The 13,014-nt window shown below is 34.6% G+C and overlaps 1 protein-coding gene across 1 annotated transcript in view; it reads right to left on the bottom strand.

The window, feature by feature from the left end:
* The window catches only part of NEK1 (NIMA related kinase 1), a 143,336-nt gene that overhangs the window by 56,844 nt on the left and 73,478 nt on the right, over positions 1-13,014 (bottom strand). Inside the window, exons 19-22 of the mRNA XM_019665497.1 lie at positions 7,308-7,391; positions 6,810-6,893; positions 6,247-6,324; positions 5,491-5,586 (exon numbers count right to left, since the gene is read on the bottom strand). Coding sequence (XP_019521042.1) covers positions 5,491-5,586; positions 6,247-6,324; positions 6,810-6,893; positions 7,308-7,391 — 342 coding nt within the window. The remainder of the gene's footprint in view (positions 1-5,490; positions 5,587-6,246; positions 6,325-6,809; positions 6,894-7,307; positions 7,392-13,014) is intronic.

Raw genomic sequence — 13,014 nt, 5'->3', positions numbered from 1 at the left:
CATACACACATAATTTTTACACAATTTAAACCAGGCACTGGCATATAACTCTTTGAAACTGTAGACATATGGCCTAATGGAAAATTTTAAAACTTTTAGGGAATATTTAGCAGATATGTCCTTGGTTAAAGAATGGTAAAAGTCACAAAAAGGGATTGAAAACCCTTTATCGTGACCTTATAGTCTTATGATGTACATTATGTTGAATAGAGATATTTCTATACTAATCTCAACCTTAAAAGAAACCTAAAGTAACAAAGGCAAAAATCTGTTTATTGAGTTAAACAGGGTATGAGACCAAAGATAATCAAATTCAGGACAATGCTGGGATTATGCTAAGATAGAGAAGCTCCCCATGCAATTCTCTTTACACTAGACATATTTGTACCTACAGAAACAAATCTTTTCTTATAATTAAAAGAAGTTACTTTAATGGAGAAAATGTTTCACACATTACAATTAAAAATTTACTCTGGCCATGAGCTGCCTGCGGGAAGCCAGATGGCAACTGGTGCCCTCCACAACGAAGACTGAAGAACAACTTGGTTGGTCCCCTTCTCCAATTCCCCAACACTGCTCCCTCCCCCAATTCCCTAATAAAATCTTTTAAAAACATTTACTCTGTATTATATCAAAATCTGTCTCGCTGATAAATATATGGCTAATGACCAGTATATAAGCTATGATCTAAGATATGTGATCCAATGTATAAGACAAAGTTACTGACACCTTTGCAATAATGACCTTCAGCAGCCTTCAGTAAATGTTTGTGGTCTATAATCAAACATATACCAGTTTCTCCCCTCGGTCAACTAAGCTTAACATATCAGAAGAAGCTGAAACAATGAACAAGCAAAGAAACTCAGACATTTGAAATCTAAAGTAAAGAACAAAGACCAGCAGAATATCCTACTTAATAACAAAACTAAGTCAGTTTTTTAAAATTTAAAGGTAATTTGGTAACTACTGAGGCACAGCAACATCATTAAAACCAACGTTATACATATCACTAACCTATTAATTAGTATAGCAGAACTTGGTCCTTCTGTGTAAACATCACGGATACATTACTTATAACCTGAATGTTAAGGCTATTATTCAATGTTAACCAGATCTTGAGATAGAAGATAACATATTTTTAAATTGTTATAAAAAAAAAATCAGACAGTCCTTAATTCAGAAAGTTGATCCAATATGACAACAAAAGAATTAAATAAACTATACTAAGAAAACAAAGTTTCATAGAAGACAAAAACTAAGCCTCAAAACAAACATTTTGTTACAAAATTGGTCACCCAGTTAAGCCTAGAATACGTATTTCATTCTAAGCACAATTTGTAAAAATTTGTAATTTAAAAAAAATAAATTTGCAACAAGAATAAAACATTGACCTGAAAGTTTCATAAGTCAAGTTAAAAAAAAATTGCTTTAGAGACTATTTTTTCTAGCTGTTTTCTCACCAGGTACATAAATTAAAAACTTTTCTACAAAAGGCCTTTAATTACCACTGCAAAACTGCTTCTATTTTACCTGTTAATTATACTATTTGCTAAAAATTAACCAGCAGTGCCACCAAACGACAAAGCTAAAAATTTCATCAAATAGTGAGGCCAGGTTTATAAACACATGAAACTATCAGTTGACCTACTTTTGAAGCATAGATAAACACAAATAGTATTCTATCTGTCAATATTGAATGATTAATGAAGATTTAATGTATGTTAGAAAAACATTATTAAATGGCCTGATTTCATAGTTTGAATACAGAGGAATTACACATGTAATTTCATATAGCTTAAAGATAAAGCCTGGCCAAATTTTACCAAATTCATATGTAAATTCTCAGAATTCTGTCTCTGAAGAGCCAAAAATATAAAAATATTGGTATGAATAACTTTTCTGAACTAATATTGCTATAATGTATTTTTTAAAATGTCTAGGAGAAGAATGTCCCAAGGTAGCCAGAAGGGGGTGGTATTTTCCACCCTGGAGGAAGCCTATAGACCTGTATGGAAGATTGGGGGTGGGGGGGGCAGAGAGGGGGGTGTTCAAAGAATAGGACAAAGATAGAAATAGGAATGAAATAACAAGAAACAGGTAAACACAATTAAATAGGAAATCATCATATTCAAAATACACTCTGACCTAACTAAGAATTTACCTAATTCTATTTTTCACTGAATTTTAGTTATTAAATGCATTGTTCACTCTTTTTGAAAACTGAGTACCTTTCTTAATATGCTACACTCACAATATGAGCATATATGTTGGCTGAGAAAGGCACACTATATTATTTGGGGGTGAAACCCTATCATCATACATGAAAATTATTTTCCACAGTCAAGTCCTATTTAGTAGTATAGCTTTTACCATTAAATATGTCAAAGAGAAAAAGTTATAAAATTGGGTATACGTGCCAAAGAATCAGAATAATTAAGGCAGTGATTTTTTTTTACCATTTGTTAAGTCAAAGATGCTTTTAAGGATCCAAAAAAAGATATGTGATCTTACTGAAGCAAAACGCAATAACATACATAAAAATCAAACTTTTAACTATCATTTCAGAAAGTTTAATAATGTTAACTTCAATTCTAAATACCATGTTAACCACCCCTGAGTTAAGAGTAATGGTCAGTAAGAAAATATTACATGTAGATTATGCTAGACTTTCTGTTGAAATAATTACTAGCTAAAATAACTTTAATCCATTTTCTGTAAATTGACCTGGATTTAAGTACTTGCATTATAAAGACTTTTTCAAGGTAATTTAGACACAGCAACATTAGAGATCAAACCTTTCATTTAGGAGTTGAGGAAATAAAGGCCTGCAAACATTAGAACAGTTCCCCAGACAGGCTACTTAATTGGCAGAGCTGAGACAAAAAAATCAGGTATTCAGATTCCTAGGCTCATTTCCCAGTTTTACTGAGAAATATTATAATTACATCACTGTATGAGTTCCAGGTGTACAGCATAAAGGCATGACTTACACATATTGTGAAATAATTACCACAATAAGTTTATGTAACATCCATCACCTTACAGAGAGATACAATAAAAAGAAAAAAAAAATTTTTCTCCTTGTAATATGAACTCTTAGGTATTCTTTAAACACTTTCATATATTATCACACTGCAGTGTTAGCTATAGCCATCATGTTGTACATTACATCCCTAGTACATACTTATCTTAAAACTTGGAGTTTGTACCATTTGATCACCCTCTTCCAATTCCTCCTCCCCCAACTCCCACCTCTGGTAACCACAAATCTGATCCCTTTTTCTATGAGTTTCTAGCCTCACTTATTTCCTCACTACTCAAATGTTTACTGAACACCTCTCTATGCATAACTCTGCAATATCATGAGCCACAGAATTCCCAATGAGTTTATTTATTTGTGTTACTATTTATCAGGTACCATGCTAAGCACTTTGCATAGTAAATTATTAATAGTTAAAGTTCTTTGGTGGAAAGCAATAGAAACTAGCTCTGAAGGGAGGGAGGAGAGAGAAGGAAGGGACAGGGGAAAAGAGCAGTAAGCAGGATCGCAAAAACAAAAGGAAGCCCTCCAGATAATCTGGGCAGCTTTATGGATCTAGGTAGCAGAAACTAATTCCTGGTTTTCATGAGGTTCTCTTACTGGTGCTGCATTAAATAAACTCCAAATCTTGTGATATTCTGCTCATGCTTCAAGCCCTGGGAGAGAATTCAACTGGTCTCCTTTAGGTGACCTGCCTACTCCTCAGCTAGAAGCCAAGACATCTTGTTTGACAGTTTTACCAAAAGTGCATACAATAAAAGAATTCCCCCAAGTGAAAATGGGTTGCTTGCCTGCTGTGTACCTCAAGAGCCAGGCTCACTATCACAGTTCAATGCTGCCACCATAAGAATATTTCTGAAGGATTGTGAGGAAATATGAAGTTGTACCATACTAGCAACTAGTATTATCTATCAATATCAATATCAATGTATATATATCATTAAAAGGGAGAAAATACATACAAAGAAAACTTTTACACAGGTTTTACATAGCTTTGAAGGCAGACTTTTGGGTTTTTTGGGGGTTTTTTTTAAGATTTTCATTAGGGAATTGGGGGAAGGGGAACAGACAAGTTGCTATCTTTTTTGTTCTTCAGTCTAGTTGTGGAGGATGTTGCTTCACTGGCCCAAGCTGGCACCATCATTGCGCTCTTCCCAGGGGAGGCAGATCAGTCGCCAGTTTCTGGATGGCCGCTCACGCCTTGAGGGCCACTCACGCTGGCTGCTGGCTACACACGGTAGCCCATGGCAACCCATTGTAGCAGGGGCTGCAGCCTACGCCCTCGCTGGCTGGCGACTCACAGCAGCCCAGTTTCAGGTCGAGCTGTTCTTCAGCATCTTAGCTGTAGAGGGCAGTGTCACTGGCCCTCATATGTGGGATCCGAACCGGGGCCCTCTGGCATCCCAAGCCAGTTCTTAACCAACGCGTCACTCGGCCGGCCCTGAAGGCAGACTTTTAAGAGAGTTTTTCTTAGACTGTACTATAAGTATACGGATGCTCCTGAAAGTATGTTTGGTGGGCATGATGAGACTAGTGCAGCCTCTGGTGATAGAGAGGCCTTGGCTCCAATCAATCATCTGAGGAAACAGAACTATGCTACTATGCAGGTGTACAAGCACCCAGTAATAGAAGTATTAAATAATAAAAATGTAAAGCACCTGCTCAGAGCTGAATCATTGTTGGACATAATTTGTAAAATGCACTCACTGAAATATAAAACCTAACAGTGCTTCTGCAGGTGCTTCCCCCTCTTCTCCCTCCCCCTCCTCCAGCGCCTGTGAAACTTCTGCTCCTAAACCTTAGGCAAAGTTAACTTCATTTCCCTAATACTTAGTGAAGTTCAGTATTTTTTTCATCTATGTGTTGGCCATTTGTATGTCTTCTTGGGAGAAGTTTCTGTTTACGTCCTCTGTCCATTTTTTAGCTGGATTGTTTGTCTTTTTGTTGTTGAATTGTATGCATTCCTTATATCTTTTGTATATTAGCCCCTTATTAGAGGCGTTGTTTGCAATTATCTTCTCCCCTTCGGTTGGTTTCTTCTTCGTTTTGTTGATGGTTTCTTTTGCTGTGCAGAAGCTTTTCAGTTCGATATAGTCCAAAATTTAATATATCTTAAAGGTAGCATTATACATCAGTTGGGGAGGGAAGGTGTAGCCATTAAATGATGCTGGGACTTTGATTAGCTACTTGGCAATAAAAAAATTTTAAATAAATTAGGGTCTCACCTCAAATTAAAGCCCCAAGTAACTCCCATATAGTTTATCCTTAAATATGAAAGAGAGATAGAGCAACAGAAAGGAGAGCAGAGGAGAGAAAGGGAGAGGGAAAACAAATGAGAATTAAAAAATAGAAAAAAACGGAATGACAAAATCATAATGCTAATGTACCATCCAGTAAGAGATACAAGAATATTAACATGGCTAGGAGTAAGAATGTGAGCTAAATCTTACATGCTCTTCCCATACTTTCTTTTCTCTCTCATATGCTTCCTTTCTCTTTCGTTCCAATTGTTCTTTTATTATAGCAGCTCGTGTTCTTGCTTGGGCCTGAAAATAAAAACAATCAACAAAATTAGGTACCAGAAAGAAGGGCGTAAATTTGTTGGTTTTTGTTTGTTTGTCTGTTTTCTGTTTTTGTTTTGTTTTCCAGGTCTATAAAGATATTTACTTACTAGCCGAAAACAGAAGTGTGTGTGCGCATGCATGCGTGTGGTGGTTCAGAAAAAAAATGTAAGCTCACTCTCTATCCCCAGCACCTAAACCAAGGCTCAACACACAGCAGCTGAGCCATCAATGTTTGTTGAATGAAAATAAATGCAGGTATTAACTTAAGTACAATGGAAGCACAAGTGCAATGGAAGTACAAGTGTAAAAATTTTAAACTATGATTATTATACACAAACTTTAGCTATCTTCTCAGAAATGAACAATTATAGTTTTCATTTTTAAGGTTATCATTTTTTTTTCTTTTTAAGGTTACCCATATGATAGTTTCATATATTTATTCCATGGTTTCATCAAACTGCTCTCCATAAATGTGATATAAAGAGACAAAAGTGCTATTTTACAGAAACTAAAAAGTGAGGGATAAAGGAGACAGTAAAATTGAGGCAAGAGAGTAAGGTGATTTAACTATAAAAGATTTAAGGACACAATTCTCTATCTCAAGTTTCCATTTTCTCTAAGAAAACCATTTCTAGTCTATACCTTAAGCGCTTCAACTTTTTTACGCTTCTTATCAGCCTCCTCGCTTCCTTCTTGTCCTTCAGAGTTGTCTGCTTCTTTCTGCAAAATAAGTGGATAAGCAAATCACTTAGGATACAACCTCTAATTCAGTGCAGAGCTCTGTGGAAAAGAATATGAATAAACTAAAATCTAAATATGTAAAACAGTAAATTGTTCAATATTATTAATTCTCTCACAACTATCTGTGAACTCTTCACACCTATCAATCTTATGGACAACAGGAAAAAAGATAAAAAGAGAATGACAAAAAAAAAAAAAAAGAGAGAATGACAGAAAATGTACCATTTTATATGTCCATGGTTACTACTTATATTTTCCTCTTAGAATTCTTCTGGAACAAAAGATCTTATCAATTTTAAATCATACAAATAAAGTTTAGTTTATCTCTATGTATAGTTTTCTGGTCTTTGACTTTCACTGTCTTCATCAGATTTTATTTTGTGTTAGTGGTACAGTATTTTTAATCTTAATCTATTATAATGTCATTTAATGACTTTTTTTTAAAAAATTGATTTTCAACCTGCCTTTTCACCACGAAGTTTGGCTCTAATCTGTTGGCGCTCATTAAAATTCTGCAACCTTATCTGTCTCAGCCTTGCAAGATAAACCTACAAAGAAAAAAAACCACATTTTAATTTAAAAGAAAAACTACCAACATTTTTACTGTACTGTTTTTTTAATTAAAGAAAAGTGTTAATCTGAATATAAGAAATAAAAGTTTTGAAATCTGGTTAATATTAGCTTTCAAGTTTTTAATTTAGATCAACTTATTTCTGAAAAGAAATACATTATAATTACAAATGTTTAATTTTATCAAAAGAAAAGAAATTGAACTCAGAATACTGAATAACAGTTATGGGGCAAAATTATGACACAGCACATCAGTCAAAATATATTAACAGGTCCCTACAGAACTACAAAATCCTCAAATAATAGTTAAGAATTTAAACCATGCAAGAAAGGAAAGCAATCAACTCAAAAATGGCTATGTGACGGAGGTGGCGAACATGCGGGAAGCATACCTCTTCCTCTTTGTTTCTTGGCTTCCCTCCTCTTGAAGAGCTGGACCTGCCTCCATACATAGCTGCCAGGTTTTGCAGGATTCCCTGTTCATCATTTAATGTACTAAGTTTAAAGAATGACTAAGGCTGCATCAGCATCTTACCTAGGAATATCCAGGTGCCACTTTATTTCTTTTGGCTCATACTGATCATTTCTAGTTGATAAACTGATAACAAACCCTGGCATTTTCTTGAATCAATTTAACTAACAGATTCATTGACAACAGAAGGAAGCAATTAAACCCCAAATATAATTATTCAAAACAGACCACCTATGCTTTTATTAGACCATACTAGTAAACAGGTTTTCAAAACTGCTTTGGAGTTAGCTCAACCCCAAATCAAAATTTTCCTCTACAAAGGGCCAATCTTTTCTATATATGCTTACATACAAAATACACAAACACAATACAAAACATTTGAACTTTTTATTCGGGTACATCCTGTTACTATACTGCAAATGATCATACCCAATCACAAACTGATTCATTTTTTAACACAGTTTAATATAAAGATGATAATTATCTTAGAGATTATATCCTTCACTAAAAGTATCAAATTGTAGAATTATCCATTTTTTCTTCCTTCAGCATACAACTATAGTTCATGTTCTTCCCAATTAAAAAACATCTTCAGCCCCACCTCCCTGTCTAATGTCTTTATCAACTTGTTAAAAACGTACTTTTTATGTTCATCAACTCTATTTTTCTGTTTGCCATTTATTTTTTTTTAACCCACTACAATCTGATTTCTGATCCCACTAGGACTCTCAAAATTTTCTAAGGTTACCAATGACCTCTAATTCATAATTCAAATGAACCCTTTTGAGCAAATTTTGCAATTAATATTTCCACTGGAAATTTATTCACTTAATTTACATAAGTATTTTTTCTCTCATAAAAATCATGTATATTCACTGTGGAAAATTTATAAAATGAAAATATAAGTCATTCACAATTCTACCATCTGAGAAACAAAATTTAAGACTATCACCTTCCAAATTTCCTTCTATGCGTATGTATGAATACATGTTTATTTTTATAAAATTGGAATTTTATTCTCATTTTTTCACTTAATATTAATTACTATTAATATTCTCTCTTTTCACATCCAGTATCTTAAAAACATTATTCTTAACTGACTACATAATATTCACAATATTCTACTAAACAGTGAATTATAATTCACATATTAAAAAAAAAAAACCTCTCTTCTCTTTCAGTACTTAAAACAGGACTCTGTCCTCGGACCTTCCAATCTTCACTATTTTTCACAGGCTTTTCTCTTCCTTTGCCATTGCTAATGTCAGTACTTTCTAGAGATTCATTCTCTGGCCCTTCTTCTTTTCTCATTCCCAGGCTTTAACATATGCTTCCAATTTCCAAATCTAAACCAACCTTGCAGCCCTTTTTTCTTGAACTTCTCTGTTTATGCAACTGACATCTGGACAACTCCACTCTTATGTAGCAAAGCTTCCTCAATTTGTAACCCTGACTTCATCATTCTTTTTACTACATGATCTTATTTCTACCTCAGTTATTGATCACAATCGGTGGCCCAAGTCAGCAAGCTGGGAGTTATCTTTGCTTTTCTCTCTCAGCTGCCAAATTGCTAATTCTACCTCCTAATACCTCTACAAGTTATCCCTTTAGTTTCTGCCTTAGTTCAGGCTCTTTCAATTTTTGGGTTCCCAAAAGAGCTTCCTAACTTATCATCTTAGCTCTGGTCTCACATCCCCCAGTCTATTCTCTAAAATGCAGTCAGAATAATCTTTTCAACATTCTCCTTCACATCTAGCCCTACATAAATCCTTCAATGGTTCCAACTGTCTTCAGAATATAATCCACATTCTGTTGAATGGCACATAAGGCATCTCTAGTCTCATTTCTGACACTGTTTATTCATCAAGTCTACATTCCAGCCATGACAACTATTTGTGGTTTGTGGACTATGCCATGACCTTAACTCATTTTAAAATGGCTAACTCTACTCATCTTCCAAAATGCAAATCAAATCTCTTACCCGTGGAAAACCTCGTCTACGCCTCCTCTAGTGAGTTGTGACCTACCATGCCATTTTTTATATACACGTCCTGCAGTAGCACTCATCAGAAGGGCAGTACTCCAGTCTTTCAGTTCACATATTTGTCAATGCCACCTAACCACTGCTGCCCTTCAGTAAAATTACTTAAACTTGCTCTTAGGTCTGGGCATAATAATGCCACCTACTACATGGATGTACTACAACAAAAAGTGTTATATGAGCACGCTCTGTCTTATGCTTCTTCCAGCCTGACCAAAGGCTTCGGTCCACTCTATTTTTACCCTCTTCAAGGAAATCTTGGCATTAGCTTATCAGTTATTTGAGCTTTTGAGATATAGGTCAGAGTGGTAGAGGTGAAGGAAAACAAGAAATAGGCAGAGCCTGGCAAAGACATGAGGTGAACTCTGAAAAGGTGTATGGGAATATCTACAGAGTTACAGGAGGGTAGGTGGCAAACTGAGTATTGCTATAGATTATATCTTCCCTTCATGGTATTTGAGAAATATAAGTAAAAAAACAAACAAACAAACAAAAAACCTGAGTTACTTTGAAGTAATCTTTTTAACATTTTAGTTTGAAATATTATAGATTAACAGAAGGGTGAAAAGTAATGTACAGGGAGTTCTGTGCACCTTTCATCCAGCCTCTCCCAATTTCATCATCTTACATAACTACAGTACACTATCAAAACCAGGAAACTGGCACTGATACAATCCATAGAGATTCATTTCACCAGTTATATATGCACACATTTATGTATCTGTATTAATGAAATTTATCACACATAGTTTTATGTAACCACCACCACAATTGAAATACTTAACTATACCACTATATAACATTTCATAGCCATAGTCACTACTCCCATCCCTAACTACGGGCAACTATTAATCTGTTGTCCATCTCTGTATTTCACAAAATTTTATATACATGGAATCATATAGTATGTATCCTTTTGAGAGTGACTGTTTTTACTCAGTATTATGTCCTTGCAGTCTATCCAAGGTACTGGATGCATGAATCAATGGTCCATTCCATTTTACTGCTGAATATTATACCGTAGTATGATATAGATTAATTTGTTCATTCATTCATTCATTCATTCATTCATTCATTCATCCACTTTGGTACATCTGGATTTCAAGCTTTTGGCTATTAAGAGTAAAGTTGCTAAGAACATTCACATGAAAGTTTCTAAGTGAATATGAATTTTCTTTTCTGTAGGACACATGCCCCAAGAGTGGAATTACCTCCTCTTGGTAAAGTAAATATTTTTAGTTTTAAAAGAGACTGCCAAACTATTTTGGAGAATAGCTGTATCATTTTATATTTCTAACAGCAATGTATAGGTGATCCAGTTTCTTCACATCCTCGCCAGCACTTGGCTTTATTATCACTGTTTTTATTTTAGCCATTCTGATGGGTGTGTAGTAATAAATTATTGTGGTATAAATTTCCATTTTCCAAATGACTCATGATGTTGAACATCTTTTCATGTGTTTATTTGCCGTCTGTATATTCTCTTTAATAAAATGTTTACCATGTTTTTTGCTCATTTTCTAATTGAATTCTTTGTGTTTTTGAGTTTGGGTGATTTTTTATATATATATATATATATATATATATATATATATATATATATATATATATATATATATATTCTAGATACATGTCCTTTGCTGAATATAGGGTTTACAAATATTTTCTCCCAATCTGTAATTTGTATTTTCCTCCTCTTAACACGGTCTTCTGCAAAGCAAAAGGTTTTAATTCCGATAAAGTTCAGTCTATCACGTTTTCCTTTTAGGGATTGTGATTTTCATGTCAAGTCTAAGAACTCTGTCTAGTTCTAGGTCCTGAAATTTTCTTCTTTTTCTAGAAGTTTCTATACTGGACTTATTGTTAGTGTTCTATCTCCTGGGTGTATTATTTTGCTTTGCAATTTATACATATATTATGTATGTTCTTTCTATGTACCAAACATTATATTTTAAATGGATAGTAAGGGAATTTTTTTTTAAGTGCATTTTATTTTATTTTTTTTTAAGATTTTATTGGGGAATCAGGGGAAGGGGAACAGACAAATTGCTGTTGTTTTGTTCCTCAGTCTAGTTGTGGAGGACGTTGCCTCACTGGCCCAAGCTGGCACCATCACTGCACTCTGCCTGGGCGAGGCAGATCAGTCGCCGGCTTCTGGACGGCCGCTCACGGCGGCTGCTGGCCACTCACGCTGGCTGCCGGCTACACACGGTAGCTTATGGCAACCCACTGCAGCAGGGGACTGCAGCCCACACCGTTGCCGGAGACTCATGGCAGCCCAGCTCCAGGTTGAGCTGTTGGTCAGCATCTTAGCTGTAGAGGGCAGTGTCACTGGCCCTCATATGTGGGATCCGAACCGGGGCCCTCTGGCATCCCAAGCCAGTTCTTAAGCAACGCACCACTCGGCCGGCCCTAGTAAGGAAATTTTCAAAGAATTGAAAAAAAAATAATCTTTTCAAAATAAACAATTTAGTGTTGAATAACTAATTTACTATTAGGAGACTGTCTAATCAAAGTCAGTAAACTATAATCTTCAGGTCAAATCTAGTCTGCTGCCTGATTTTGTAAATCAAGTTTTATTAAAACATTGCCATGCCCTCTTTGTTTAGGCTTTCTTTACCATAGCAGAGTTGAGTGGCTATTTATGTTAGAACACCATATGGGCTGCAAAGACAAAAATATTTACTATCCGCCCTTCTACAGAAAAGGCTTGCCTATCCCTGCTTTACAAAATAATCATGTCTACAAGTTTTACCTAAATTAAAGCAAATAGGGGATTTAAAAAGGAATAAATCACATAGTATTTTATAGTTGAAAGCAGAATCTCAAATGTCAGACACACTAGGCATGGCTTGCATCCTGCCTCTGCACACAGTGTGATCTTTGGTAATGTGCTTATGACTCTGAGCTAGTTTCAAACCTGTAACTTTGGAATAACTATCCCCACTCCAGACAATTATTGTCAGGTTCAGATTCTCAGTAACTTTAATTTTTATTAATACTGTTCAGACAAAAACAAACTACTTGGCTTGAAGTTTTCTTGTTAGAGTTTCCCTAACTTGTATTTTTAAAAAATTTCAGTTACCCAAATGGAAAATTTTGAATTCCTACATAATTATATGACATTAATTTGAGTTCCATGGATTGTTTAAATTTGATTCAACATAAAATTATTTAAGTTCCAAATACTTTTCACAGGTCATGGACTGCAATTTTATTTGCCATAGAAACAATGTTATGATTCATTAGGATTTCCCGAAGCAGTTAACAAAATGGACTGATGAAATAATTTAACTACAACAGTTTTTCCATTCCAGAGGATTAATCTTTAAGATTTAGGGCTTAATTTTAAGTGTTTAGGTTTTTTTATAATGTGATTCTTTTTTTTTTAAGTATAAGAAAACACATATTAGGTTTAAGACATACATCTGTCACAATCTCTTTAAGATTGCTTCTCTTCACCAGCAAAATAGATAGAGATTTTGTGAGTGGTTATAAGGATAAACCACAATGTAAATACATTTTCAAACTGTACAAACAAATCATGAAAATTAATATTTATCAATGGGAAAACATAATGGGCTAC

Source organism: Hipposideros armiger, unplaced genomic scaffold (genome assembly GCF_001890085.2).
Source record: "Hipposideros armiger isolate ML-2016 unplaced genomic scaffold, ASM189008v1 scaffold_444, whole genome shotgun sequence".
NCBI classification, from domain to species: Eukaryota; Metazoa; Chordata; class Mammalia; order Chiroptera; family Hipposideridae; genus Hipposideros; species Hipposideros armiger.
Note: the sequence above shows the minus strand (reverse complement) of the source record. Positions and strands in the feature narration are given on the sequence as shown.